Source organism: Anabrus simplex, chromosome 2, assembly GCF_040414725.1.
Source record: "Anabrus simplex isolate iqAnaSimp1 chromosome 2, ASM4041472v1, whole genome shotgun sequence".
NCBI classification, from domain to species: Eukaryota; Metazoa; Arthropoda; class Insecta; order Orthoptera; family Tettigoniidae; genus Anabrus; species Anabrus simplex.
Genome location: NC_090266.1, coordinates 802,543,336 through 802,568,241, shown reverse-complemented (window position 1 = coordinate 802,568,241; position 24,906 = coordinate 802,543,336). Strand labels below are relative to the sequence as shown.

The 24,906-nt window shown below is 38.4% G+C and overlaps 1 protein-coding gene across 2 annotated transcripts in view; it reads left to right on the top strand.

The window, feature by feature from the left end:
- The window catches only part of elg1 (enhanced level of genomic instability 1), a 204,063-nt gene that overhangs the window by 155,802 nt on the left and 23,355 nt on the right, over positions 1-24,906 (top strand). For both annotated transcript variants that reach the window (XM_067139451.2, XM_067139450.2), the window contains 2 exons: positions 16,236-16,413; positions 18,230-18,842. In XM_067139451.2, coding sequence (XP_066995552.2) covers positions 16,236-16,413; positions 18,230-18,842 — 791 coding nt within the window. The remainder of the gene's footprint in view (positions 1-16,235; positions 16,414-18,229; positions 18,843-24,906) is intronic.

Below are 24,906 nucleotides of genomic sequence, written 5' to 3'. Positions count from 1 at the left end.
AGTTGATGCACACTGGCACCTCTCTGGATGCCGTGCAAGCTGTGTGATGGTGGTGGTGGTCACCAGAACAGCGATTGCAACATACCAGGAGCCCACAGCTAACCTGACGGTGGCCCCACTTCATACAGCAGAAACACTGCAAGAGGTGTTAAGGGGACTTGTAGATCTCGCGTGATTGCCACTTTCTGTTGAAGTCCTCTACTGATTGGTTCTTTGTTCGATTGCCTCCCAGGGTGCAGTCGTGGGTTGCGGCTGGGTGGCCCTCTGCTGGCAGGCCGACATCATCATCTCCCTGGTGCGCGAGCGGCATATCCACACTGACGACGGTCTCTTCTCAGTGGAGGAGGAGGCCTCGTCCTGATTGCACCCCTTTTCCCAGCCAGAGAACTGTGAGGGCACGGGTGGCTTTGCTCTTACTTCAACTTTTTCTCCTTTGCTTTCCTGGCAGGTCTTGGCAGTGGTTGCTGGTGCCCTCCTTTTTAATTTCTTTTCTGTATGTTTATTCATTCTTAATTCCTACTTTTTTTTTTTTTTTTTTTTGCTAGTTGCTTTACGTCACACCGACACAGATAGGTCTTATGGCGACGATGGGACAGGGAAGGGCTAGGAGTGGGAAGGAAGCGGCCGTGGCCTTACTTAAGGTACAGCCCCAGCATTTGCCTGGTGTGAAAATGGGAAACCACGTTAAAACCATTTTCAGGGCTGCCGACAGTGGGGTTTGAACCTACTATCTCCCGAATACTGTATACTGGCCGCACTTAAGCGACTGCAGCTATCCAGCTCGGTCCTACTTCTTTGCCCGAGGTCCTAAGTAAACTAAAACACATCATGCATGACAAGAAGATCATAACCATAAATTTTGTTATTATATGTAATTTAGTGTTACAATTATTCCTGCAATGTTGTCTTTGTCTGTTATACGTATGTTTTAGTTATCACATAATCTGTTTAATTTTTATTTGGCTGAAGATGGCCACTAAGTGACTGAAACTAGTCCCAAGACTGATGTAATGTCACTTACTTGATATATTTTATTGAAAAGGTCGCTGTCCTATGAGGCACATTCAGGCATCTGCGTTTCAAGGAGGCGCTGGCAGGCTGGGAGGCCTGGGTAGCCAGGGGATGTCCCTCTGCGCCTCCATGCTGCCGTCCTTGGTTCGGTGCGCCATCCTTAATTGTGCCTGAGTGGTGGAGCCCTTCTTGGGTGACCTGTGCAGATGGTGGACGTTCGGCAATGGCCTTGGTTGTCTGTGTCCACTTGGAGATGCAGGATGGGATGACCTGGGTTGCACCACTAAGGAGTGTCACTGTCTCGTCTGGTCCTCACATCCATGGTCTCCACGACTGCCAAAGGGCATGAGTCTGTACACACCTGCTTGTGTTGCTGTCTTCCGACACTGTGGGTGGCTGTTTCCTTTCAGCCAGTGTTGTCTGAGCTTTCTCCCGTGCCTGGTAGCTGTACAACCTGAAAAAAATAGTTAGAAAGCTGCCTCTCGTAGAAGCCAATGCTGTCTGGGTCCGTAGGGCAAATGGAAATCGTCCAGGATAGGACATCCTTGACAAGTTGTATAGTGGGTCCTCTCCGCGACGATCCATTAACACAGCCATGAATAACCATGTGTGTACTTCGATGGTACACCATCAGCATTGGGATGGCCTTGTTTATATGTTTGGTTCTGATGTTTAGATTCCGGGTGAACTTCTCCACTGCTACCTCGTAGTTGAATTCTGCGGGTTTTCAGTCAACTGCTAACTTCCCTGATGATACCTGTAAGTTTGAACCGCACTGTCGGCAGCCCTGAAATCCAATAAATCTCAGTTAAATATCAGTTTCAAGAATATATAGAGAATTTGAGAGGTGAGTTTCAACTTATTGGCGCTATGTATGCATAACAATTTATCCAAGGCCTCTGATAGGGTAGATTATGGGAGATTTATGTTGAAAATGAGGGCTATTGGACTAAATAAGAATGGTTGATTGGGTTACAAAGGTTATAGAAAATAGAACTCAAAGAATTAGAGTAGGTGAAATGTTATCTAAGTCTGTAATGATTAAGAGGGGGAGAGTATCGCAGGGCAATGTTATTGGACCGTTGTTTTTTTATACAGTATATGTAAATGATATGAGTAAAGAACTGGAATCACAGTTAAGGCTTTTTATGGATGATGTTATATTCTGTAGAGTAGTAAATGAGTTGCAGGATTGTGAACGACTGCAGGGGGATCTAGACAATGTTGTGAGATGGACAGTGGATAATGGTATGATGGTAAATGGTATGAAAAGCCAAGTTGTAGTTTTCACCGAGAGGAAAACTCCTCTCAGTTTTAGTTACTGTGTTGATGGGGTGAGAGTACCCCATGGGGAACACTGATGCATATAAGGAATGATCTTCATTAGGGTAATCGTATTAGTGAGGTTGTTAAGAAAGATTACAGATCTCTTCACTTGGTTCTGAGAGTATTTTGGGGTTGTAGTAACTTGTAGTAAGGATGTAAAGGAGAGGGCATGTAAGTCTCTGGTAAGACCCCAATTAGAGTATGGTTCCAGTGTGTGGCACCCACACCAGGACTACTTGATACAAGAACTGGAAATGATCCAAAGGAAAGCAGCACAATTTGTTCTGGGTGATTTCCGACAAAGGAGTAGTGTTACGAAAATGTTGCAAAGTTTGGGCTGGGAAGACTTCGAAGTAAGGAGATGACATGCTCGTCTAAGTGGTATGTTTTGAGCTGTAAGTGGAGAGATGGTGTGGAATGACATTAGAAGACAAATAACCTCGAACAGAGCTTTTAAAAGGAGGAAAGATCATAATATGAAGATAGTTGGAATTCAAGAGGACAAAATGGATCAAATATTCATTTGTACGACGAGGAGTAAGGGATTGGAATACATTATCAAGTGAAATGTTCAATAAATTACCATGTTCTTTGAAAATGTTTAAAAGAAAGCTGGGTTAACAATTGATAGGAAACCTGCCAGCTGGGTGATAGCGCTAAATGAAGATTGATTGATTGATTGATTGATTGATTGATTGATTGATTGATTGATTGATTGATTGATTGAATATACCAATGGGATTTGGCTACATGCAACGTTATTGTTGTGGGTGATCTGAATTTATCAAATATTAACTTGTAAGGGGATGGGAATGACAGAAATCATGGCCAACAAATGGTAAATAAGTTAATATGGGAAAGACATCTGAATCAGAAAGTGATGGAACCAGGTAGAGGAAAACATTCTAGACATGGTGCTGATAAAACCATATGAACTCTATAGAGAAACTGAAGTGATAGATGGTATAAGTGATCATGAAGCTATTTTTATCATTGTTAAAAATAAATCTGGTAGAAAGGAAGATTGTAAAATTAGGACTAGTAGGCAGTACCATACAGTTGATAAGAGCGCCATGTGGGAATTTTTGAAAAGCAATTATGATAAATGGAAAATTTAAACAGCCTATGGGATGGGTTTAAAGCAATTGTTGAAGAGTGTGAAAACAGGTACGGTCTATGTATCTTCACAAGTGGTAAGGAATGGTAAGGACCCATTATAATATAACAGTTGGAATGGTTGCAAGAGTAAGGAGAGATTAAACGAACCTAGTAGGAAATTGAATTTAGCAAAAAGTCAGCTAAGGATAACATGATAGCAAACATGATAGGCAGCTATACAAATTTTAGGGAGCAATGGAAGGATATGTATACTTTAAGGCAGGAACAGGTTCCAGAATGGACATTCCATGCATCATTAATGAAAAAAAGGAGTGTATATGTTAGGACTTGCAGAAGGCCGAAGTCAGCAGTGTGTGAAGGTAGTTGGATACAAGAATAATTCCCAGATAGAGGAGGTGACTAATACTGGCAAGGTACTGAAATTTACCTATGATAATAAAGACACTTGCAAAAAGGTATGAAAGTTGAAAGCTAGAAGCAATGCTATTTGAATGGAGAATAGCCCCAGTATACAAGGGAAAGGGTGGTAAACTTAAGGTGGATAATTACAGGCCAGTCTGCTTCACATGTGTTGTTTGTAAGCACTGGGAAGGCATTCTTTCTGATTATAGTAGATACATATGTGAATTTACTAACTAGTTTCATAAAAGGCAAATTTGGATTTAGGAAATGTTATTCCAGTGAGGTTCAACTTGTAGGGTTCCAGCAAGATTTAGCAGATATTTTAGATTCAGGAGGTCAAATGGTCTGTATCACTACTGAACTATCCAAGGCTTTTGATAGGGTAGATCATGGGAGACTACTGACAAAAATGAAGGCAATTCCACTAGATAGAAAAGTGATTGAATTGGTGGCTACATTTCAGACACGGCTTCTTAATACAATCTGCAGAGGTGCAGATCCATCAGAATGAATGATATACTGCAACAAGCGATTCCATCCTTCATATTGTGTGTTGTGAGCAGGCGAAAGATCGATACCCGTTCAGTTAAAATTAAGAACTAGTGTTAGGTTTAATGGTCCACCCAATCAATACACTTCTCTTTACAAGTGAAAAATATTTAATAATAAAATATATTAAACATACTTTGGAACATGTTTCGTCTTATTTTAAGACTTCTTGAGCCATACCGTCTCGTAACAGATTACGATACTCATTGTTGCTCTCTAATAATTTTAAAAATGGAAGAACCCTTGTCCTCTAAGAACTGTTTGAGAATACACTAAAGACAAATAATATTAACATAAAATTGTCCATCACTTGTAAAAAAATTTCTTCAGTGTTAAAATTTGAATGACATTTCTTGAAAATATGACATGCAGTGCTGGTAGCTGGTAGCTTTAGTGTACTAACTGAGGGAGATTTGAATTCGGGTCTCAGAATAGGAAAATGGAACCATATCGACATCAAAATACTTAAAAGCTTTAATTCTTATAAAAATTCCTTTCAAAAAATAAGCTATTTCTGGTAGAAGGAATCTAATGCTTCTGTGATAGCCATGGCAAAGATCTGCACTGCATGACCACCATACTGATAGATTAATTCTTATGAATATTCCTTTCAAAAGGCAAGGTCTGGAAATAAAGAGATACCGTAACGTGGGGTAATTCCGATATAATGGGGCATTATCGATCATTCGGTCTTCCTTCTGAAAACTGAGCCTTCCCGCGAAACCGCGACGACAATGGATCCAATACGCGGCATATAAACAAAGGGAACATTATTGGCTATCTGACTGCGCACTAAGAATATGTGCATTCTTGTCTACAATTCACCGGGAGAGGTTGTTAAGAAGTGAGAAATTTATTAAATTATCGCTGTCATTGGAAACTTCTGTTTCAGAAGGTCACATACCATACACTGGCGGTAAGTTAATACTGCAATCCTATCTTCTGTTATTTGGTATCATATAAAGCTTTTGCGCGAGTTTCTACATTACACTGTTTTAAAGTTACGGCTTTTTATATACGAAGTTGTCTTGTTATAGGGTAATACCGATCATGGTGAGGACATATGTGAAGAAACTGGGACCTGTCGGAAGGTGTAGATATAACCCTATCCACTTAGAGAATGCAGTAAAAGCTGTCCGTCAAGGGAAAATGAGTATCCGGAGAGCATCTGAACAGTTTGCTGTGCCATATACCACACTAAACGACAAATTGAAGTACAGATATTCACACAAGGTGGGTGCACCGACAGCCTTAACCAGGGAGGAGGAAAAAACTCTCGTCGAAGGGCTGCTGTTATGTGCCAGGTGGGGTTTCCCGCTCAGAAATACTGATATATGTAACATCGTCCAGGGTTACTTGAACCACGCTGGGAAGGTCGAGAAAAGGTTCGCAGATAACCGTCCCAGGTTAGAATGGATTCGAGGTTTTCTCAGGAGGAACCAGGAACTCACAGTGAGGATTGGGGAGAACACCAAACGATCCAGGGCAGCTGTTACGAGAGATATTATCATGGACTATTTCCATAACCTGCAAAACACACTAGAGGGAGTCCCTATGTCAAATATTATAAATTATGATGAGACAAATTTCTGTGATGATCCGGGAAATGTGAAAGTTGTTGTGAAACGTGGGGTCAAACATCCTGAGAGAATTTTAGACTCGTCGAAAATGAGTATCAGTGTTATGGTGGCTGTGGCTGCAGACGGGACAGTGTTACCACCATTCACCGTCTACAAAAGTAAGCATCTGTATGACACGTGGACAGAAGGAGGGATCAGCGGTGCTGGTTATAGCCAAAATATGAGTGGCTGGTTTGATCTTACGATGTTCGAGGCATGGTTTAAGAAAATTATGTTGCCTTATATAAAGACATTACAGGGGCCCAAGGTCATGATAGGCGATAACTTGTCGAGCCATCTCTCAATTAACGTAATCAAGCTATGTGAAAAGCATGACGTCAAATTTGTTCTATTGCCTCCGAATGCTACCCACCTTTGCCAGACTCTTGATGTTGCCTTCTTTCGTCCCCTAAAGATGGCTTGGCGAAGTGTGCTGGATGAATGGAAGAAAACGAATAGGGGAGTGGTGCACAAATCAGAGTTCCTTAAACTTCTAAAAGAGACATTTAATAAGATAGGTGTAAATTGTGCAACGAATATTATTTCTGGGTTCAGAAAAACGGGTATTGTTCCTTTTTGTCCAGAAAACGTGCTACACCAGATTCCACATGATGACGGTGCTGATGACATCAGTCGAGAACGATCGTGGACTGCATCGTTCGTTCAGCATCTCGAGCGATCCCGGGTTGGAGAGGCAAGTACAAATGCACCGGTTCGCCGTGCGAAGCGCTTGACTGTTCCTCCCGGCAAAGGGATCGTGGTGAGAGATTTGGCCAGCAATGCAGCTGACAAGGATGATGATGATGATCAAAGTATAGAGACTGAAGTAACTTCAGAAGAAGAATCAACATCAGAAGAAGACAATTCAAGTTTTGAGGCGAGGGAAACCTGTCACGCCATCTCCACCGCAGAAACACTATCTTCTCATGAAGTAGGGGGGGAAGATGGGTTGTCTATAAATGACTTTGTACCGAGCTCGATAGCTGCAGTCGCTTAAGTGCGGCCGGTATCCAGTATTCGGGAGATAGTAGGTTTGAACCCCACTGTCGGCAGCCCTGAAAATGGTTTTCCGTGGTTTCCCATTTTCATACCAGGCAAATGCTGGGGCTGTACCTTAATTAAGGCCACGGCTGCTTCCCTCCCACTCCTAGCCCTTCCCTGTCCCATCATCGCCATAAGACCTATCTGTGTTGGTGCGACATAAAGAAAAAAAAAAAAAAAACAACTTTGTTCTCATTGCATTTCCGACGAAGAAGAGAATTCGGCGTTTCATTGGCCAGCTGGTGAGAGTTAGTCCGGGCACACTCGAAGCAAATTTTCTGAAGAAGAGGATCCTGGCTGGCACAACATATTTTGTATTTCCAGACATTTCCGATGTAATGGAAATCGAAAAGGAACAAATTGAGAGGAAACTTATACCAGCGTACTGCAAACGAGGGAAGTTCGTTTTCCTTGATGTAGAACATGTTGATGTGGAGTAGAAGGTGACTATGTCCTTGTGTAAAAAATTGTGATTAGTTCCTCTTAAATGTAACATTTTTATCTGTATAATCTGTTTAATATATCTTATCTATTTTATTATGTTTTACTTTACTATTAGTAAAATATTCCGTATCTTCTTTACTATTGGTTCGAACAGTTTTACTAAATAGCTTGAAAATCGAATGTGTTTAGAGACTTCAATTTTCTGTGTATTTCTATCAATTTTATTATTTTTAGTGATTTAATGATTGTTTATTTGCTTTGTTTTAGGTTTATATGTTAAGAAATATTTTTAAAAAGTAAAAATGTGATCGGTATTACCCATAAGACGGTCAAATACCGATAATCAAGAAAAATAAATGACTGATCGGAATTACCCCACTCCATGGGGTAACACCGATCACCGATTTTCATTTATTTTTTTCAATATTATCAACTACTTACGATTCTTTGTTACGTCAAATATAAGCTAAAGAATCATTAATCTTATATATTTAATTTCGTAAGTACTACGTAAATAACGCGGGACGTATCCGAAAAAAACCTTAAAAAATGATCGGAATTACCCCATTTGACGGTACAGTGGGCGCCGCTTATTATGATCATTCTGGGACGCAGATAATTTGATAACATTAACTGATTGATAACAGTAACCAAAAAATAAAAATTCATATGAAGCCTACTGTATTTATTCATAACCTACATGCACTACAATGAATCAGATACCAGTACACAGCACTGCAATACAGTTAATTGTTTTCAGTTATTTAAAATTGTTTCTAATTCTTGTTTTCTTTCTTATTATCTTTCATATTCATAATGTTTTGGAAGTCCACTGACCTACGCTGAACACCTCGTCGCAAGACACCTAGTGCCTGTCGCATTTCAGCATTCGTTGGTGTTCGGGAAGTTTCGTCAACATCATCATCATCATCAGCATCGCTATCATCTGCTCAGTGTTCTTCACCTCTCATATCTAATTCTGCGGAAGTAACTGCCTCACATATGTCGTCTTCTGTCTGTTTCGCATCTGTAATGATTCCCTCATCAGTGTCCATCCATTCCTGAAATTCATCTTCCGTTAAGCCTGTTGGACAAAGTTCAACATTCTCTTCTACCTCTGATAACTCTCTTAAAAATCCTTCATGCTGGAAACAGTTCCTTATTGTATATGTTGAGACATTATCCTGTGACATGTCCAGAAGATGCAGGGCATCGAGAAGGCTGGTTGTTTTGGCAAGGGCATTGACACTATTTTTAAGCGAGTCTTCTATGTTTTCTATGATTCTTGTGTGCATTTCATGCCGATGGTGCAAATAATTCCTTGATCATATGGTTGAATTAATGAAGTCGTGTTCACCGGTAAGAAAACCGCATTGGTGTCCTTGAGCTCACAATTCACAATGTGTGCTGCACAGTTGTCAACCAGCAAAACTATTTTATGGTCCAGCCTATCATCCCACTTCAGTAGCCATTCTTTGATAATCAGGGCAGACATCCATGCATTAGTGTTGGAATGGTAGTCCATTGGAAACTTATTGATGCATTTAAAGCAACGTGGGTACTTATTTTTTCCAATCACTAACAGTCTTTTCTTTCCACCAGACATACTCGCACAACATAAAACTGTTACTCGTTCCTTGGAGATTTTACAGCCTTTAGCACTTTCATTTCTGAACAAGTGCGTTCAGGCAAGGCACGATAATACAGTGCAGTCTCATTGGCATTATACACACACTCGGGACGGATTTCAGGAGAAATTTTAGGCCACTCCTCTTCTATCCACCTCTCAGCAGCGACAGAATCAACGTCGTTCTGCTCACCATGCGTTCGTTTGTACACTTTATTTTCTCGTTTCATCCAACGGTGAAACTACCCTTCCATTGCCACAAAATTATTTTTCCCAATTTTTTGCCAGTTTTTGGGCATCAGAGGACCGTCAACATGAGCATATTTCTCACGAACATGTGAGAACCGAAGTTTTAGAGCTGATTCAACTAGACTGTCTTTTCCACCATGATTTCGCTCACAGTTTAAGTTTTTGTTTTCTTTTGCTTCCATAAGAATACTGTCTTGATTTTTCAATAGCTTGCACAGAAGATGTTCCGAAATTCGTAACTCCACAGCAGCATTGCATTGACTTGTAGGCAATTTGTCATAACGTTCTATAATTGAAAGTTTTTCTTTAATTGTCAAATTTTTATGTTTGCTTTTCACACAAGCCATCACTGCACTTCAACGCTAAGAAATTCACAGTGCAAAAGCTTTAGTAAGACTCGAGTAAGTGGTCCTTGGCTAAATTACCATAAGGGAAGAAACAAAAGCGCAAGTGTATGCGGGAGGGTTATCACCTGCGCTGACAGGTTTACTACCGTACACCTGCTACAAAAGATGAGACGTGAAAGTGCCATTGAAGACAGGCGCAGTGTAAAAACAGGTTTTTAAAGTTTTGGAGCATTTTCTTTGTATGCACTCTACTCGCATACTTGAGAACGGAATCCGTGAAAACAAATGTGATAACATAAACAAAATTCATGATCATAATAAACGAAAGATTTTCAATGTCTCAGTATTTGTCTGTATGGGACTTCAAAAAAGTGATTATATAATACGGTTGCTAACATTATCCGTGATTACAATAAACGGCGTCTACTATATAATTATCGGGTTTAAAACTCTCAGAAATTTGAGAAATGAGTTTCCGTCACAAATGCGTGACATAAAAGCTTACTGTCTAAGTTGGTGAAACTCCCCATAGCTGGTTCACATCTGAGCCTCGCTCTGACTTGCTTCTCGCCACCCCATTGCGTGTGTTATAAGTATGTTTCCTCTCTCTTGGCAGAACTTGGCTGGGGGCGGTAGGATGGGGAACAGTGCTATTAGTAGGGGAAGGGGAAACAGCTTCGCGTATAGGTAGAACGGGAGGGTGTGATGTTTCTTTTAGAGGAGGTAACTTCAAATTATTAACTTTTTATGATGATAAGAGCAACGGTATCTCTTCATATAACGGATTTTTGTTCTCTTGTACGTCATTCAAATTTTTGTTTGCGTTAATACTCTGGTCCAAACTTATATAAATATTTTCATAATTGCTCATCAGATTCCCTTTGCTCACTTTTAAAAAAAAGGTCGAGTCTCTTTTTATATCGGTATATTGGTGGCCAGTATCTCCCATATTGACACTCATAGCAAAATACTTCTTGTGTCTATTAGCATTGACGTGTTCCAGATACCTAGTTTGAAAACTCCTACCGTCTTTGCCCCACATATGTGACAAAACATTGATGCACTCAAGTTTATATATTCATCATCATCATCATCATCATCATCATCATCATCATCATCATCATCATCATCATCATCATCATCATTATTATTGTCCCACTTAGTCGCTCGGGTGTGGTTAACAAGCCTCCTCTACTCCTTTCTGTCCTTCCTCTTTTCCTGCTCCATTACTTATGCCACATCCAATCCAGCTTCTCTAATGTCCTTCCAGATATGATCCATCCACCTTCTTCTTGGTCTTCCAACTGATCTATTTCCCTTAATTTCTCTTTCCAATTCCCTTCTTGCTACCCGTTCCTTCCCCATTCTTTGTACATATCCGAACCATCTCAGTCTTGCTTTCTGTATCTTCTGTACTAATGGTTCTATATTTAGTTCTTCTCTGATTTTAATATTTTGAATTCTTCCTTCTTGTCTTTTTAACCGATGTTCTTAAAAATTTCATTTCTACTGCTTACTATCTTGTCTCTTATTAGTTACCAACGTTTCTAGTCCGTATGTTACAATTGGTATGAAATACTGTTTATATAATGTTAATTTTGTTCTCTTGGGTACTTTGTCATCTCATAAAAGCTCTCTGGCTTGATGATAAAATGTTGTACCTTTACTTAGACAGTTATTAATTTCAGGGTTGATTTCATTACTTCCATTAATAATGCTAGCCAGATATGTAAACTGTTCTACATTCTCTAACCGTTCTCTGTCTATGTTCACTTGGCTTCTCTTTTTCTCTTTTCCACAGTGCATGACTACAGTTTTCTTTTTAGATTCCCGAATCTAAGTAATTCTCTTTATTGCAATTTACACTATTATGGTTATAAAATATGTGTCCATTCTTGTTCTTTGTTGAAAATGTGACTTGATAGTTGTGTTTCTTAAATAATTTTGTGATTTGAAAAATCCCTGGGTTTGTAAATGTAAAAGTTGCGTACTTTGAACTCTTGCGATTCTCTGGTGTTAGTATTATGTTGTTCTTTCTTTTTACTTTACTTATAATGTTATTAATGGTATTAACACTGAACCCATTCATATTGGCTATCTTCTGTATGTACCGTAATTCCTTTTCTCTTTCCATATGAGATAAAGGTAAATTGAAGTCTTGATAAACCATACTGAAATAAGCAGCCCTCTTATGACTCACTCCCTGGATGTAAAGAATTATTTTTAATGGTCACCAGGGTAAACGTATCTTTTCTATATACATTATAAGAGAACTTACCAGGTTCCCTCTTAATGGTCACATCCAAGAAATTTAAAGCATTGTCCTTCTCATTTTCAAGTGTAAATTTTATTCTTTCATCTGATGAATTTAACAATTGTAAGATATGGTTACTTTCATTATAACGTTTATCTATTATTACAAGGGTATCATCCACGAAAATCCAAACCTTGAATATATCCAATTATTTTGCGGTGTTCTAAATGGTCTAAATAAATGTTGGCCAGGATATCTAAGTCTGGAGCTCCCATAGGTAATCCCTCTTGACTATAAATAGTGTTGAACGCAAAAGAATTGTTTTTTGTGACAAACTCTAGAATTTTCATGAATTGTGGCAGAAGTTTGAAACTTTCCAAACTTTTACAAAAATCAACTGAATTTCTTATTATTGTTTTATTGTGAAACTTATAGTTGTTAGAAAGAAATCAGTATATAAATTTGGAGATCTTATATGTAGGACTGTTCTTACAGTTAATAATGGGTCTATCCGGTACTCCTACTTCATGGATTTTGGGCAACGCTCTAGCTTTAGGTAACCTGGGGTTCATATTTATCATCCTCTGAATTTTGTCTTTATTGAGGGTGGACGTAGAATTTTTCAATAATGATTTTAAACTTTTTTTGTATTAATTCTGGAAAAAGGCTCATCAGAATTTTTTTTTTAAATGTAATCTTTTCTGTCCAGTATGACCATACAATTACCTTTATCTGCCTTACTCACAATAACATCAGTCTTTTATTTTATTCCTAAGATCCTTGTTACATTTTACCTTGTCTAATGGAATATCGGTTTAAGCTAACTAACTGAGGGAGTCTTTTCTTTATTTCGTACCTAAGATCGTCTTGAGAGTCCACAGGAGCTTTTTGGATATTAGATTCTGCTTCAGCGATAGTTGAAATGATATCATCTCTGTTAAAACTTGGCCAATTAAATTTAACGCTGCTAGCACTCCCTTGGCAATCAACCGTATTGCTGGCTTAATGTCAGTTCAGCTGGCAAGCAGTGAGCAGCATAACATAGCTGATGGAGAGTGAACACAGAGGTGTTATTTCATATCGCACAACATGACCGGACGGTAGCTGATTTCCACTCAGTGGTCTGGCTGGCATTAAATCAGTTTGATCTACATTAGTGAATTCGTAACATTTTAGAAGCGCGTGCGCGCTCTCTCTCTCTCTCTCTCTCTCTAAGATCTTTTGCAGACTCATATGGCAGTGCAGTGGAGGAATATTGTATATAATGTCATTTTATTTTAAAAAAAACTTTGATAAAAGATACAGACAACATACTGTCTTTTGCAAAAGATTTGACTTATTAATTCCAAAATGGTGGATCATGAAATGTTGTACAACACAAGAGACCAGGAATATAAAAATAGAAATTGGAGACAGCAAATGTATTTAAACATAGCGCAGGCAATTACATACTTTACAGGAAGGATGAAATGTGTTAATATTCATGGAAGCTACATAGGCCAAATTGGTAGAAGCTTTCTCATTATCAAGAAGACGTTAACCCAGAAAGGTACAATAGATTTTCTGCTATGAGCGAGCACATGTATGACCATAATCATTCTTACACTTCAGTAGATCAGTATATGGACATTTAAAACACTTTTACAGAAAGGTATGTTGCTGAACATTTGGGAGGTCATTCATATTCAGTTAGATGAAGGAACTAATCCAAATTTAAATCTTAATGAGATTTTGGAAAAAGTTAGTATTTTATATGATGAAATTATAAACTTTATTAGCAAACATAATTTTTGCCCATATTACATAACATCTCTGTCACACACCTTCTTCCAGCACCTCATACATCTCGTTTACCTCTTACGTCCCCTCTCACTGTCTCTCTGATGCTGCTAGCACTCCCTTGGCAATCAACCGTATTGCTGGCTTAATGTCAGTTCAGCTGGCAAGCAGTGAGCAGCATAACATAGCTGATGGAGAGTGAACCTTTGCCTCCTCCTCCTCTGCTGCCTTCTCTTCTTCTTATTCTTCTTCATTTCAAATTTGAATGTTTTCCATTTTTGACAAGAGCTCACAAGTTACTTTCTGTGATGGAGAACTGCACAAGTTAGTTTTTATTCTGGGTGTTTTGGCAATATTTATTAGGTTAAGCACATGTTACTTAATTAAAATGAATATTCTATGTTTCTATGTTCATTCTATAAATAGTTTATAGTTTCAAGGCTCTTTATATATATATCACTATTCTCCCATACCAATGTCAAGGGTCACCTAACCACAAGCAAAAACAAGAGTATACCTGAGTGAAAATCAGTGAACGTCATTATTTAGAAATTATCAGCAAAATTATCCACACTGCCATACAGTTTGTATCCTCCAAGATACTAACTTTGCGGATATCCGCATCCATGCAGGGCTCTACTAACGTGCTAGGTTCATAATTTCATGAAATAAATCGAATTTTTGATCCGTATTGGCAAATAGTTAAAAGACTAGTATATTGGTTCCACCTAGTGAATACATATAAATTTATTTACAATTCAAAGTTGTAAAAACATCGTATTAAAATAACAGGACATGTTTCACCTGCATTAGGCCATTTTCAGGTGTCTAAAATTAACTTAAAATTAATATTCTAAAAGTTACAAAACATGAATAAAATTCGCATTCATCTGATATATGGTATTTATAAATTGAAATAAGTGCATGTTGAATCATCATCAGATGAAGTCGTCGCTACATGTAATGTGATAGTCACAACAGTTCTACGTAATAAATGACGATGATGTAATTAAAAGTTTCTTCTGTCCTTAAAATTCGTTTCATGCAAAAATAATGACAGTTGATTCAGTAAAATTGTTGTTCCACTTAATATACGAGACACTTAGCCAGCGTACAGATATGTTATGACGCAAACACAGAGGTGTTATTTCATATCGCACAACATGACCGGACGGTAGCTGATTTCCACTCAGTGGTCTGGCTGGCATTAAATCAGTTTGATCTACATTAGTGAATTCGTAACATTTTAGAAGTTCATAATTGGCATTAAAAATACAATAGACTGTGAAATTATCATAATTGAGGAATTCAGTTCATTATACACACAGGAAGAAGAGTAAAAGGAATTTCCTCTTCAGGTTGTCAGTGATAACTTATGGAGATAACAAGATTTTGTGAAGGGAACATATGGCACATACAACTAATATTTCACCATTTTAGTATCGTTATGGATACCACATGAATATGTATCATGGATTGTCAAATCTAAGTTTTATATACTTTTTACGGTGTCACAATTTGTGCAAACAAAAGAACGCATAGAAACACTTGTTGTCTCTTTTTGTGGATAAGGTTTGCTCGAGGAAGCCTACTTATCATTCATGATACATCAGAAAGAGGTGGTTGCCCTTAAAGGGAAATAAATATTGTGGCAGGTTTTCAACGTCCTTGTAACTAAAATTGTTACATAGAGAGGTACAATGTTTTACTAACCACTAAATTCATTGAACTACTGTATACAGACAACTGACTAAGGTCATTTAACTCCTTGTAACCATCTGATGGAATCACTCCCAATGAATGATTCATCATGGACTCGTGAAGATCTCTTAACAGCTTGTGATTGATGCAACACTGATTCACTCAAGGCTGACTTGCTTGAGACTGTCTGAAGTGTGCCACCTATGTTCATTATATAGTCTCATGGAAGGTTCTAGTAGTTTCTACTTCCAGATCAGTGTAGGTGACTGGTCCATTGTTAGCTTCCAGCTTTCCATCTTCTTTTGAAAGCTTCCATATTACTAGCCTCAACAATTCACTGTGCTACTCTTTTGCTCGCTGTGGGGCAGTTCGCATTGTTACCACAGTTACCATCCCTCGCCTTTGCCCTCTGCCTGCCGCCCTGCACTTGGGTCACAATATCAACAGATACTACAACTAAAACGATGCTAGTGAGGACCTGTTAAAGAGGTGAAGTTTCGGGATTATTGCTTTTCATGTTTAGAATAAGACTTTTGTATTTTACCCACATTTTAAGGATCCCTACAAAGTTGATTTTCATTATTTCCTTATTAGATCTTCCTGTTTACTTCGAACAGCTGAGAAATATTGGGATTTTGATTTTCATAAAAATCTTTATTTGGAATTTGTTATTGTGTCATTTGACTGTACATCCACTGTAGATTATAAACTTGCTTGTGGAAACTTACCATTATGCTGTTTGTTATGTGATATTTGCTTTCTTGCAGGCTGATATAGTAATTGAAAAGGAGGATGAAGGGTTTGAATCTGCAATCAAATCTTTACTTATTTGTTCAAAGCGACCTATCATTTTCTGTGCATCTAAAATAGAGTGTATGCAGCTAATGGGAGTGAGAGATTTATGCGAAACAGTGGAATTATCTCATCCTTCACGTTATGCTATGAGTAAGTAAATATTTTTAAAATTGTCCTGTATATTGCCTGCTTGTATGGTATGAAAAATGTGTGCTCAAACATAATGTATTTAATAAATGTTTTCATTACTGCTTTACATATTTTAAGTAGGGCTGAAATTGATTTTTATGTATTCTAAACCAATAATAGTTAACAACAACAACAACAACAACAACAGCAGCAGCAGGAACCATCGCTGCTGCTGCTGCTGCTGCTGCTGCCAACATCACCGCTGCCACCACCACCACCACCACATGGCCTCTGCTGGCATGTGCAAGCATTTTAACACAGTTTAAACTGCCTGTATGTCAGTTTAGATGTTTCATTTTAGAATTGTTTAAATTAAGTTAGTTTTGAATGATATTTCACCACCACCACCACCACCACTACCATCAACAACATCAATTCTCTGCTCCAGCAAACCGGGTGTGAGTTATTACAAGTCTTTTCCAATTTGTCCTGTCCGATCCACAGTTGATGTTCTACTATTTGCTGCCAATTTACATCACTGTTTCCAAGGTATTTGAAATTCTGCTTTTTGCAACCATCATGAAGTCTTCCTCTGAACCTCTTACTGAAAACTTTTCTTTCATGGTATGGCTCTTGGAATCCTAATGGGGGCCACCCTTCTCATATGTCCATACCATAGTAATCTGCTTAATTCGAAGGTTTCCAACCTACTCTTGTCCAGTCCAAGTTGTTGCTGGATATTTTCATTCTCTATTTTGTCTCTCCTTGTCTTTAGGAGACAAGAAAGAAGGAACTTTATTTCAGTGGCTTGTAGACAACTTTTCAGGTCTAGTCAATATTGCTGCTTCCAGTCTGTATGTTAAAATTGGTAAAGATATGTTCTATGCAGTGTGAGTTTGGAGGCTTGGTGAAGGCAGTCATCCGAAAGTAATTGACGAACAGAGTGGTAGAATTTTGATGCAGCTTTGTATTCTATTGCCTATTTCTTGGTTTATGGTATTGTCAGAAGAAACAAAGCTCCCTAAGTATTTGAAGTTATTATTACCTACTTCTTCATATTGCACTCTTGCCAATGATCTAGTGTATCATGAACTTCTACTTCTGTCTTACCCCATAGCATAACATCATCAGCAAATACAAGTGCATTTGTTGTCTGATCCTTCATTTTCACTGCTTTTATAACCTCGTTCATTATAGTAATGAAGAGAAGTGGTGATAGACAACTTTCTTGTTGAACTCCGCTCTTGGTTTCAAAACAACTCGACCTGCCTCTTTCAATTTGTACACAGCACTTTGTCTCTCAATATAGTTGTTTTACTTTCACAAAGTAAATGTATACTAAATTATATTATATTAATACAATATATTTCATCTATTAAGATGACATTTCTAAATTATCTATACATGTTTCTACTCGTTTGAGTCATCTTCAGTAGATATTTAAATTATAACGTATGTTACATTTAAAAACAGAGTCTGATAAAATAATATACAAATTTCTTAAAATTACTCTTATTGTAAGCTTTTGTGAGATATTGGTGTTACTAAAAACACTTATACAATATAGACAAATGTTCTTCTATAAAAATAACCTCTTGTTATGTATTGTTAATGTCTCTTAAAATGTCTTCATTGGGTTGACTTCCTCATAAAACTTGTTGATGTTGGTTGTAATTTGTTTTTTGAGGTAAGATTATTATACCAGGTGCTATTTTGTACTGTTGCTATTAGCAAGTTTTCTATTTAGACCAAGGAAATGCTCCCTTTAGTTTCTTTCTCATGCGATACCAATAGAATGCTCATGTTTGTACTTATTGTTCCATTCTTGTTTTTCTAGGTGTTTGGCTGCAGTTGATGTGCCTTGTGGAAGGAATGTACGTTAATCGTGCAAACATTGAACACTTGTTAGCCTTTTGCCATGATGATGCACGCCATACAATAAATCAGCTGCAGTTATGGTTAACACAGTCATTTCCTTGTGCAGAAGAGAAAGAAAGAAAACTGGACTGTAGCTGGGTTAGCAGAATGTTTCCTGTTCACATGAATGAGTTTACAAATGACTTAAGTCTTGGTGCTCTTTGGTGGAATATTTCACTACCATCAATATCAAATAATCATGGCCATGAAAGCTCAGTCGATTGTAAAAGCAAAATCGATCTAAAGGACATTGTTACATTAACAGATACATTATGTGATTTGGATGTTACATCAAAGATTTTTCGTGGAGAAAACTTTGATGTTGAGCCATGTCCACGGTCATGGGAGAAGGCTCCTTATGGAGAAATGTCACCTGAAGAGGATCTACGATGGTGTAATGTAGGCTCTGTGGATGTTGCTAGATCTATTTCTGACTTATTAATTGGAAGAAACTTTGTGAAGTATGGGCATAAAAGAACTGAAGAGAACTGCTGCAGAGTAGTTCTTCAGCCACCACCAGAGGAATCAATCAGGCAAGTTTTTAAAAGGTTCCACTTCTTTTTTCACCAGCAAGATAAGTCACCATATGTTATGGTTTTCTCTTCTTACAGTTCATTTATAACATAATGGTTTGCTTCAGATATCATTGCAAGATTTTGAGTGAATGTATAAACCCCTAAACTGTTTAAGATAAAGCAGCGAGATCCAGTGTAAGATAAACTAGCAAGTTTGTTTTCTGGTATTTTGTTCCCAAGAATGCTAATAAAAGTTTTCTGCCGACCTGCACAGATGGTCAACTCCTATTTTTTCAGTCGGTAGTGGCAACACATGCATAGCAACTAAATAGCACACCTGTATGTGTTTTTTTAAAATTGATTTAAGGTATGTTTAATGAGTGTTAGTGAATAACGGAATTATATAATTTTAATGGACTTCGAATTGTTGTGCTTTCTTTATATGTGGTGTAATTTATGTAATGAATATTGTGAAGTCTTTTAGGTGCATTTGTTCATTGAGTTTTTGTTACATCATGCTCTGATGACATCATTGTCCCATGTCCAACCGCGATTGTAGTCCGTTATTATTATTATTATTATTATTATTATTATTATTATTATTATTATTATTATTATTATTATTATTATTATTATCATCATCATCATCATCATCATGTTTAAGACGGTTGAAATGTTGTGCCTTACTGAATGCAGATTGATTTAATTAAGCACAGTGAAGAATGATGAATCTTTTATGCGTGTGTGATTGTTGAGGTTATTCTGGTTGGCTTTTTCCACAGTGTGAATTTCTGTTGACTCCTTTACGTATGAAGATTGTTTATTATTTCAACATGTAATATTTTAAGATCTGTGCTGACATCTGTGAAGTGGTGGACGTCATATATGTGTTTGCAGAAAGATGAGTGTCTGTTGTGTCTAATTGTGTTTTTGTGTTCCTTTTACCTGGTGTGGAAATTTCATTTCATCTGACCAGTTTGGATCTTTGCATTTGAGTTCATATACTGTATATCCCTGCTTTCGAGAAATTGTCTTTTTTTGTTTAGATTATATTTATCAATTTGTTCTTGTAATGTGTTGCTTTTTCACCCCCTGAATTTTGCCCTGTTGCACGTATAACTTCCTGACATGAACAACTGCTCGAAAGAGCCTTGTTCTGCAAGTACGAATTACTAGTTGGGAGAGAGCCATGTGCCATCGTGGTTTAGGGTTATAGCTCCTCTCTTAGAATCAAAGGTCGATCCCTTCCCACTACCCTAGGGGTTGGGTCTTAAGGGCATTACTTAGCTATTCACCTTGTCGGTGGTGCCCTCAACTAAGTATTCTCAACTAATTATCCAATTACGTGCTGCCCTCTGGGCACTACTGTCTCTGTCTCACTTCGTACTTTTCTTTCCTCGTCTCTCTAAAGTGCAACTGTACTGGGCTTGTTCCCTGCCTTGTCCCTTTGTCGGATGTCGGCAAGCCGCTAGCTCGCGTACCAACTCTGTTTGTCCACATCAAACAAACAAGTAAATATCCTTTCTCGTCAACAGGCTTTCGTAAGCGCATTTCACAAGCTGCTCTCCACTACATGTAACTTCTTGAAAAGTTCCTTCTTCCTTCCAAATATTAATTCTGACTATAATTATTATACAATTACTCTTGATACTACAAGTTGTCCCATATCGATGATTATTATTCTAATACTAGTTTGTTTCCCTGGACACCTTGAGTTCGAGTCTCGGTTGCGAATCCCGGCTGTCGTCCATCTGGCAGTCCACCGGTTCAAGTCCCTGGGGAGGTCGGTACACGACATTTCTCCCCTTAGGGAAGAAATGGATGCAACCATATGTTGCGTCCATTTCTGTCCTACACTATTTACACTCTGATGTCGCCTGCGCGTAAGGATCGGCGACCCTGTGGTGAAGGGGAAGGTTGTTCTCTAATCTGATTAACACTTGTATCTATTTCTACTGCTTCTGTAGATCTCACAGGCGTACTAGGGCGTCCCCCAGCAGGCCTGGAGTGTAATTCCATGATCTCCTCAGACATCTCCGAGCGTCCCCGGGTCCGCCTGGGATGTTGGAATATAGTTAAATCTTCGTCTGAAGTCTTAACCTTGTCACCCTTCGTAATAACCGTTTGCTTTATACATATATTTTGGCAGTGAGCCCGTGCATCATCGAACCATCTCTTTGCTGGAAACCCTAGTTTCGGACAGCAACAATTACAACAATAACATCCTAAAATTAAACTTATGATACTAATAACTATCCACACAATATATTTGTACACATTAATATGCTGATAAATCAGTTGTCTTTGCATTTCTTCTTCCTTTTGTTTCACCATATCTTCCACTTCCTGTGTCTTAAGTCGTCAGTGTGATTTAATAGGTTATTTAATGATAACTTATTCATTTCAGGTATCTGTTCTAACTTGATTTCACTACCTATCCTCTCGCAACAGTCATAATCAAGTGTAACTTCTGGTACAAAGTCTTTACTTTGTGTAGTGTTCACTTCACCTACACCTTGTATTTTACTATGCGGTCCGTATACTGTACAGCCTGCACTTAAAACAAGAATACCAGTGCCTGCTAACTTAATATCACTGGTGGTATCTTTACACATACATGTTACCTTGGTTTCGTCTGGGGATACATATATATATATCTATTAGCTCTAATAGGTATCCACATGAGCTGTTGAACTGGAAGTACTCTTTTATCACAATTATCTGGAATCTGACTAACTCCTATAAGGAGCTTTACTGCACAACTATTTTGTGTGTACACTGTATTAATGGGGAATTTAACATGACATAGTTTCCAACTGGGTGTTACTACCTTACATTGCTTTACCTGATCCTTATCTAACTGAACGTAAGTTTCTCTTTGTCCATAAGGATATAATTCTTGGTTCTCTTGAAGATAAACAAAATGGTGTGGATTACTTCTCATATACGTGGGGAATGGGATCATGTGATACAATGTATAAGTTACCCTGTCTGTAAGGGGCGTCTTGATGATGTACGCTAGATAATTTTTGTTAGCGAACACTTCCACTGTGGCTACTTTGTAAATCAAGTAGCCGTAAGCTGATTTTAAGTCAAATGGCAAGGACAATCCTTTAGGGAAATCTCCCTGAGCTTTCTTATAACCTTTAATGATATCATCTGGTGAAATTATCTGCACTTGAATGACTCCTACATGTGCATTCATTATACCTGACAATACAACACTGTAATGCTCATACAGTTGTATGAGAAGGCCTTCAATTTCAATTAAATATCTATTTACTGAATTTTCTAATTCTATTTGCTTAATTGCTTCTGCAATCTGAAGCATGCTATTGGCAAGCTAAGATATAATTTCTGCAATATTTTGAGTTAATCTTTGCTAATTTGCTGTGACATCATAAATGGTGCTGTTCATAGATTGCAGTGTTGATTTTACGACTATCATTTGATATTTTGCAATTTTCATAATTGATAATTGTTCTTGTTCTAACTCACTAATTTTTGACTCATATCTGTCTGCATCATCCTGACTTAATGTTCCAAATAATGCCTTTGTGATGGAACCTACTGTGTTAATTAAGCCTCGTTTTTGCCTAGTGTTATCAGTTTCCCCTGTTGGTTTAGTAATCCGTGTAATTAATTCCTTTGATTCCTTAATTCTGTCCAGTTGTGCACTTAGCATTTTAACATCCTGCTGACACGTTAAGTTAGTACTTATTTCCAACTGTGTACATATTAACTGAGTCCAGTGTATGTGTCTTTTGATATTTGAAAATACATCACTTAATTTATTCAGATTCACATAGGTAACTCGTGTCCATTCAGTATGGTATAATTGTATCTCACCCTGATTGTCGAAGTATGCCCCTGGAGTGTTTTCATATGGTGTCGCCTTGACATCCAGTACTTCTCCGGTTATGCCGTAGCGGTGTGACGTCACGACTATCACTGCTACTATGACAGAGAACAATCCTAGCATTTGCACCATATCTTCTGTCCACCTGCAAGGTAAAGACAGGATATGCGTTACCTTTTTATCTGTGGATACATTCGCTTCCCCATTTCCATTTCACTCGTCTTACAAATACAGTTTCAAACGGTTCTTTTGTACCTTAACCCTTTTACCTTTCTTGTTCATCTGTAGGGTGCAGTTCACCCCAGAAACATCTACTATCTCGTAAGGACCTTCGAATGGTGGGCTTAGCTTCCTAGATTTTCCTCTTTGCAATGCGTCATTGCGCAAGAGAACCTTGTCACCTACCTGAAAGGTGATTTAATTTTGCTTTTTGTCATAGTGCTATTTCTCTAATTCTTTTCGCTCTATTAAGGTTTTTCTGGCGGCCTCGTGATTTCGCCTAAGCTGTGCCGTCAGTTCCTCCACCACGTTCTGGTGTTCGTTGCAACTCATCTCAGGTGGCTTTTGCAGCACACCTGGAATATTTGCCTTCCTTCCAAAAATTATTTCGTAGGGTGTGAACCCTGTACTTGTGCTCTTTGTGGTGTTATACACAAAGCTAGTTGTGGGCAAATACTTGTCCCAGTCATTTTGCTCTCCTGAGCAGACATAATGCCTTAGGTACTCCGTGAGCACCTTATGGGATCTTTCTATGCTACCGTTCGACTGTGGCCTAAAGGCCGTAGTATGTGTTTTGCAAATGCGCAGCGTTTTACACAGCGCTTTAAACACATCACTCATGAAATTACTGCCCTGGTCAGTGAGAATCTGCTCTGGTATCCCATAGATACTTATCACATTGTTGACTAGCGTTCGTGCCACGGTTTCTGCCTCCTGATTGGGCATGGCACTCGCCACTAGGTACTTTGACAGCTGTTCTTGGCATGTCAAAATGTACCTGTTTCCTGCCTCCGTCAACGGAAGAGGTCCAACCACTTCTAGGGATATCTTCTCAAAGACCGTGCTAGGTGTATCCGTAATCCTCATGGGAGCCATGATGGGTTATTGTGGGGAACATGTGGATGCTAATAGGAATGGGAATAATTTACTGGATTTCTGTGCTAGTATGGGATTAGGAGTTAGGAATATATTCTTCAAGCATAAGGCTATTCACCACGTGCATATGGAAGGTAGGGGCACAAGATCCATAATAGACCATAATGGCGGGCAGTGCTTAGACGCAGAATACGAGGCTCATGAGTAACGTGAATTTAACAGGTGAATTTTTGTAGTGTGGCAGCTCTCAGTGTATCAATTCATCGCTACAAGTTCAGTGCCCCAAGTGAGTGTTAGTGAAGTGATTAGTGAACATAAAAGGCAAAAATGTAATTAAATAATAATGCTGCACAAGGTGAAGCAAGTGCCAGTGGATGCCATAGTTAAGTAGCCCACGCAGTAAGCGCTGAGCATGAGAGAGGTGGGAGGGGTATATTGCAGGGTCAGTGCCAGGTACAGGGCTCAGGATCAGCTGTATAATGGAATGTTAACAAAATAGAATTGCAGAAATAGCATGCAATGCACCTCAACATCCTATTAAATACTACTACTGACTACCACTGACAAGCGTGCGTACACATGCACACTCTCTCTCTCTCTCTCTCTCTCTCTCTCTCTCATAGAAACACATATGAATAACAAAGGAATTCAATATCTAGCTGTATTGGTCCATATCAATTGTCGCTGTTATCCTTCAGATTTTTCGTACTGTCTAATACTAACAAAAGCCTTCAGATTATGCCATTAAGATTTAATTATCATATACTACATAGTTTGTGAGGAAGGGAATATGAATTTCAGAAAATTAGCATTGTCAAGATAGACCGTTGGACTGTCCCATAATAGTTTTTCTACTGTGTGAGGAGGGTGGTTGTTTCATTGGTATTGAAATTGCTCTGTGAGTCATTGTATTCAGTTGTGCTAATTTGTGTGCACATGGGTGGTTGGATTCGTTGTGCATTGTGTGTGACATCTGAGTGGGTTTTCTGTGATTTTGTATGACAGACAGTCATTATTCCTACAGATAGTGATGTCAAAAATGTTGACTTTCTTGTGTGTTTCTGGGTCCATTGTGAATTTGATTGACTTGTGCAAAGAATTCAGTGTGTTTAATAACTTGTGCATTTG